Here is a 6,721-nt window from a genome sequence, read left to right on the forward strand (position 1 = left end):
TATATTGACTTAGGAGTCAAATGAGAACATTTGATCATAGGTCATACTCATCGTTTAAGCACAAGTGGGGTTACCACTTTTACATAAAGCGTTGTTGTGTTCACACCATTAGAGTTGCTTTAGCTCAATTCTTAGAGTAAAGCTCCCCCTAGATGTGAGATCCCCCCTAAGAGGGATGAACTAACCTTGGGTTTTGTCGATGATGACTTCATGTAGGTGTTGAAGATGTGGATACTCAATGTTGATGTAGATCATTTGGAGCAATCCTTTGGAGTGAGTTGCACTTTCAATACCTACACGGGTTAGTCCCACAAGGAACAAACAAGGATATCCATAGACATAGAGTGATGCACACACAAGATGATGTCTATGAAATCATTAGGTTATCTTGTCCCTTGTCTTACCAACAAGAGGGTTTGTGACTCCTTGAACTAGTGCAAGATGTGGAAGTTGATTGTACTTGTTCTTGCCAAAATGATAGGAGTGAAGTATGTTGGCGGAGTCACCCTCAGGAACTCTCTAGTTCTTCTTCTTCGAGATCCACATCATCTTGATGGGAATCCTTGGAGTTGTAGTCGTACTTGATGAAGTAGAACTCGATGTAGTCTTGGGAACCCACTTGACCAAGGCCTTGGGTGCTTCTTCAAATGCATCAATTTCCTCTTGAAGCTTATCCTTGAGTGACATCTCATGAGCGACAATTCTTCCAATGACTTCTGTTGGCTTGAGATCTTTGTAATTGGGCATCATTTGGATCAATGTGCATACGGTATCATATTTTCCGTCCAAAGCTCTTAGGATCTTCTTGATGATGAATTTTGTTGGTCATCTCTTCACTTCCTAAGATGGCGATCTCATTTGTGATAAGAGCAAGCCTAGAGTACATTTCAACGACACCTTCACCATCCTTCATTTTGAACTTGTCAAGCTGACTTTGAAGCACATCCAACTTGGATTCCTTGACGGAGTCGGTACCTTCGTGCATATCAATCAAAGTATCCCAAATTTCCTTTGCATTCTCAAGACGGCTGATTTTGTTGAATTCTTCGGGGCACAATCCGTTGAAGAGGATATCACAAGCTTGAGCATTGTATTGGAGCATCTTCAACTCTTCCGCGGTAGCTTCAGGTTCGGTTCTCTCCCATCAAAGAATTCACCTTGCAAGCCAATACACACAATAGCCCATACGGCGGGGTTATGTCCAAGAATATGCATTTTCATCTTATGCTTCCAACTAGCAAAATTAGTACCATCAAAGTAAGGACCTCTACGGTGGTAGTTTCCCTCGCTAGAAGCCATACTCTCCTAGGTTGTGAAACCAAGGCTATGACTTCCAAAAGCTATGGAAATCAAAGCAAATGGAGACCAAAGCTCTGATACCACTTGTAGGATCGAAAGTATGTCTAGAGGGGGGTGATTAGACTACTTGACCAAATAAAAACTTATCCTTTTCCTAATTTTAGTTCTTGATAGATTTTAGCAACTTTGGACAAGTCAAGCAATCTTAACACAATTCAAGCAAGCATGCAAAGAGTATATGAGCAGCGGAAAGTAAAGCATGCAACTTGCAAGAATGTAAAGGGAAGGGTTTGGAGGATTCAAACGCAATAGGAGACACGGATGTTTTTGTCGTGGTTCCGATAGGTGGTGCTATCGTACATCCACGTTGATGGAGACTTCAACCCACGAAGGGTAACGGTGTGCGAGTCCACGGAGGGCTCCACCCACGAAGGGTCCACGAAGAAGCAACCTTGTCTATCCCACCATGGCCGTCGCCCACGAAGGACTTGCCTCACTAGCGGTAGATCTTCACGAAGTAGGCGATCTCCTTGCCCTTAAAAACTCCTTGGTTCAACTCCACAATCTTGTCGGAGGCTCCCAAGTGACACCTAGCCAATCTAGGAGACACCACTCTTCAAGAAGTAACAAATGGTGTGTTGATGATGAACTCCTTGCTCTTGTGCTTTAAATTATAGTCTCCCCAACACTCAACTCTCTCTCACAGGATATGGATTTGGTGGAAAGAAGATTTCAGTGAAAAGCAACTTGGGGAAGGCTAGAGATCAAGATTCATATGGTAAGAATGGAATATCTTGGCCTCAACACAAGTGTAGGTTGTTCTTTCTCAGAAAAAGTAAGTTGGAAGTGTAGGTTTGTTCTGATGGCTCTCTCTCCACGAATAAAGAGGTGGTGGAGGGGTATATATAGCCTCCACACAAAATCTAACCGTTACACATAACTTGCCAATCTCGGTGGGACCGAATTGATAAACTCGGTCGGACCGATTCAGCAAAGCTAGTGACCGTTAGGAGTTTCGGTGGGACCGAATGCAACTCGATAGGACCAATATGGTTAGGGTTAGGGCATAACGTAATCTCGGTGAGACCGATTACACAAACTCGGTGAGACCAATTCTGGTAATAAGCTAACCAGAGAGTTGGTCAGGTAAACTCGGTGGGACCGATTCGCTCATTTCGGTGAGACCGAAATGTTACAAAAGGAAAGAGAGAGTTTACATTGCAATCTCGGTGGGACCGATCGCTCATCTCGGTGGGACCGAAACGTTACGAAGGGAAACAGAGAGATTACAATCCCATCTCGGTGAGACCGAGATCCCTATCGGTGAGACCGATTTTCCTAGGGTTTGTGGCAGTGGCTATGACATTTGAATTTGGCGGCGCCGGATAGAAAGAATCGGTGGGGCCGAGTTTGACTTTTCGTTTAGGTCATATGTGGATGTGAGAAAATAGTTGAGGGCTTTGGAGCATATCACTAAGCATTTTGTGTGGAGGTCATATGTGGATGTGAGAAAATAGTTGAGAGCTTCATTAAGCAACACCTCATCCCTCCTTAATAGTATTGGCTTTTCCTATAGACTCAATGTGATCTTGGATCACTAAAATAGAAAATGTAGAGTCTTAGCTTTGAGCTTGAGCCAATCCTTTTGTCCTTAGCATTTTGAGGGGTTCACTTTTCTCATCCATGCCATGCCAATCATTAAGCTTTCCTGAGATATTAATCTTGAAATAGCATTAACTCAATAAGCTATATGTTGTTAGGAATTACCAAAACCACCTAGGGATAGTTGCACTTTCACGCGCGTTCGGTACTTGATCGGTTGGATCGCAAAGACGTTCGACTACATCAACCGCGTTACTTAACGCTTCCGCTTTCTGTCTACGAGGGTACGTGGACACACTCTTCCCTCTCGTTGCTATGAATCCCTAGATAGATCTTGCGTGATCGTAGGAAAAAATTTGAAATATTGCGTTCCCCAACAATGTCATGGTTCACACATCTGCACTTTCCCCTTTTTCTGATATTTGCGGCTAACCCTAGCTATCGAATCTGCTCCAATCCACAAGGGGGCATGAAAATTGTAGGGTTTTGTTAGGCATGTCCAGCACCAGACAATCACATCATGCATTTAAATCAACAAGAGAACCGGTCATCATACATCTAAATAAAAATACAGTCATCGCCCATTTAAATTAGCAGTCCGGTACAATATACATGGTCCTAAAATGGCACTTCACAGTCTCAATTTAGCAGTATTCATGTCAAGGCCGAATAATCAGGCCACTAAACTCCAATAACTAACCGTACGTTCACCGACACCAAGAGTCACAATCATCGTTCATGAGAAAATAAAACAGGCATATGGGGCATCAGTGCAGCAGGTCACAATCAGATCTACATTGTTCATTAGACAACGGGGGACGTCAGTGCAGCAGGTCAAGGTTCAGTTCATTGCTCTTCTTCAGTCACAGCGTGCTCAGCGCTTCCTCTTCTTGAGGGTGCGCCACTGCTTGAGGAGGTACTCCACCACCTCCTCCAGGCCCGCCTTTCGGTTCTCCTTGAAGTTCCACAGCTCCGGCACCGAGTAGCGCCTGCTCGGATTGTACTCGTTCATCTCGAGCAGCGCGTTTGTCACCAGGGCGTACACCTCCCCGGCGTGCTTTTCTTTCAGTTCTCGCAGCTTCTCGTCGTCCTCCCGGAAGATTTCCTGACAAACAATGCATACATGCACGCCATTAGATAAATGATGCTAGTCCGTTCCAAAATGGAAGATGAACAATTTGTTTAATCAATAGCTTCAGAACTTGGCGCCCCCACAAGGAAGGACCTTGTGCTGGCAAAGCATTCATACAGGAATTGCGCACTGTCCAGGTGTTGTCTGAACCAAAGTACATCAAAAACATGGTGACCAAAAACTGTTTGTGCGTGCTAGAATTCATGCAAGACATGCCTACTTCATTACTACTGGAGTACATCGTAATGTGTCACTGCAGAGAAGAGTATATGTCAAATACACGCACACAGGGACCTTTCCATGCCTGCGGCACTAGTGTGCTACAGAAAGTACAGGAAAACACATGGCGTTTGCAGATGGCAGCAGAGCTTTGAGCTACAAGTATCAATGTCTCAGGTCCAATTTGCGCAGCCAAGTCATGCGATGTGCCTAACTTAGCCAAGCAAGGAACTGACAATGAACGCTCTTTTGTAAAAGACAAGATGAAACAAACTTGCCTCGGCTGAGTCCAAGCAGAGAATGTTATTTAATTTTCTCGATTTAACTGACTAAGGTACATCATATACTGCTAGGAGGGGGGTAAGTTATTAGCATGTTGTGATGTGGGTAACTGGGTACCGACTACCGAGTGTCAAAGCTTATTATCTGAAACGGTGTGGTTGCCCCACAAATAACTCCACGATAAAATGCTAGATGGACTCTGTTCTGAAAGCTGAATTATTACAGATAACTTGACTGGCATAGAACTGACTGTCAATTTCAGAGTAAAGCGATAAAAAGACAAAAGCAAGTCTTGGGTAAATACAAATCACAATGTATCAATACAATGCTACGCCAATCTCTACAAGGTACCAAATTAAGTAGATGAAGCTTAGCTAACTTGTTACTGTCAGCACAGACACATATTCCTATATTATCAAATCGTCCCTTCATCAAGCATCCATCAAATATTAACTATTGCACAAAAATAAAATAGAAAATCTAGCACAATCTAATTCCTTGGCTTGTGACACCTGGTGGCTGACAGTTTCTTGTTTTCCACCTCTCTTTTTTGCATGTAATGAAAGAACAAGGACGTAATAAATTGATGAAAGGGCGAGGATATGAACTGGTAATGAAACTAATGTTTTTGTGTCAGGCTCAAATACAGCTAGATTCAAAGCCTATAACACTATTTGGAGCCATTAACCCGGTAAGTCCATATGTTTTTACTGTGGCAGGATTCTACCATTGACAATACTTTGATCAGCAGATTAGGTACTTCCCATTTTCCTTAATAATGTGGGAATTTCTGCTACTTATGTCCCTTCAGATCACAGTACCAATTTTTCGGGGGGTACACTGAACTTGGTGTCTGGGATTCTCAGTTTTCACCACAATTTACTTATACATAGATGTACCATGTTACTGTTTGCAGAACAAGAAATTCACTCTGAGATTATTACCTTCTCTTTGCCACCATCCACGACAACTTTAAAAGGGTGCCACTCTGGATTTCTTATCTCATCCTCCCACTTTGAACAAAGAACGGAAGCAGTAACTTCTGCATCTTCTTTTGCCATTTTATTTTTGCAGGCAATCGCAAATGATTTCCGATCAAGATCACCCATCCTTTTGATGCCTATATTTGCTTGGCCAGTTGTAACATCTAAGAAGCCCTGCAACATATGCAATTGATAGCTCTAAGATGCAATTCAAACAAAATACTAGACAAGTGCAAATGCTCAAACAAAATACTGGACAAGTGTAACATCCAACTTACATCTATCAGCTTCTTCCGAGCATCTTGCAACTCATTGTCGTTCATCCTTTCCTTTATAAGCAGAATCCCATGGAGTGATTCCATCTCATTTATTTCATCATACTTCTCCCGCAGCTCCCCACTAAGTTCATCAATTTTCCTCTTCGATTCGAAGTCTTCGTCACCTGGCATATGCTTCATGACATTCAATTTTCTCTGCAGCTGTTTTATTTTTAACTCAAGCTTCTGTCTGGGATCCATTTTCTGCTCTAACTTGATAATCTCATCTATAGTAGCTTGCTTCTCTCTCTACAGTTAGCCATTTTGAGCACAGTAAGACAATCATATGAATTAGCATCAAAAGAACTCATGTGAAACAATATATCAAGGCACAAACCTTGTGTTTTTCCACAAGCTTCAGCACATTTTCGTCGGACTTCTGTTGCTCCGTTGTTGCCATCTTGAGATACTTTGCTTTGATCATGTTCTACATTCACCAGTCACCACAACAGCCTGACATGAGTGTTATGAATAAACACTGAGTGAGGGGGTACCTAATGCCATCTATATGTTGTACCTACCTACCACCATGCCCTCTCTAGAGAAAAAGTTCCATGCATTTTGCTCAAATTTTCGGAATGTCTAATGACAAAAAAAATAAACAGAAAGATGCATTTTTTTCAATGGCATGTGTTTGTGTCAGATGGACATGGGATCCTGATCACCACATCATTATTTTTCCCTCGGGTCTCTCTCTGGATTAATCCCATGTTAACGCAAGTGTACCTTGTTTGCAGCAACATGTTTTTGGTTTCTCTAGCAGACACGGCACAAGTAGTAACAGAAAGAACACTAGGGTAGTGTTTTTTGTGTTTAAGCCTAGAGGAACAATAGGTTTTTTATGTTTATTAGGCCTAGTGCAACTCTGTAATTATGAGAAAAGGGGG

The 6,721-nt window shown here is 42.5% G+C and overlaps 1 protein-coding gene across 1 annotated transcript; it reads right to left on the minus strand.

Moving 5' to 3' along the window:
- Positions 1-3,775: 3,775 nt before the first annotated feature.
- LOC125528107 (factor of DNA methylation 1-like) lies at positions 3,776-6,083 on the minus strand. The gene is made up of 3 exons (XM_087525122.1): positions 5,796-6,083; positions 5,479-5,691; positions 3,776-4,006 (listed from the first exon to the last, which is right to left on the minus strand). The coding sequence occupies exons 1-3, from the start codon at positions 6,033-6,035 to the stop codon at positions 3,776-3,778; spliced, it is 684 nt and encodes a 227-aa protein (XP_087381248.1). The 5' UTR covers positions 6,036-6,083.
- Positions 6,084-6,721: the final 638 nt, after the last annotated feature.

Source organism: Triticum urartu, chromosome 5A, assembly GCF_056163025.1.
Source record: "Triticum urartu cultivar PI428250 chromosome 5A, HENAU_Tu73, whole genome shotgun sequence".
Lineage (NCBI taxonomy): Eukaryota > Viridiplantae > Streptophyta > Magnoliopsida > Poales > Poaceae > Triticum > Triticum urartu.

Bases quoted from the DNA above. Each gene is read 5' to 3' on its own strand.
- LOC125528107 (XM_087525122.1), bottom strand. From the start codon at position 6,035: ATGGATCCCAGACAGAAGCTTGAGTTAAAAATAAAACAGCTGCAGAGA. The intron at 5,692-5,795 runs GTAAGTTGGATG...CATATGTTGCAG, and splicing joins CTCGGAAGAAGCTGATAGAT to GGCTTCTTAGATGTTACAAC. The intron at 4,007-5,478 runs GTAATAATCTCA...ATTGTTTGTCAG, and splicing joins TGGATGGTGGCAAAGAGAAG to GAAATCTTCCGGGAGGACGA.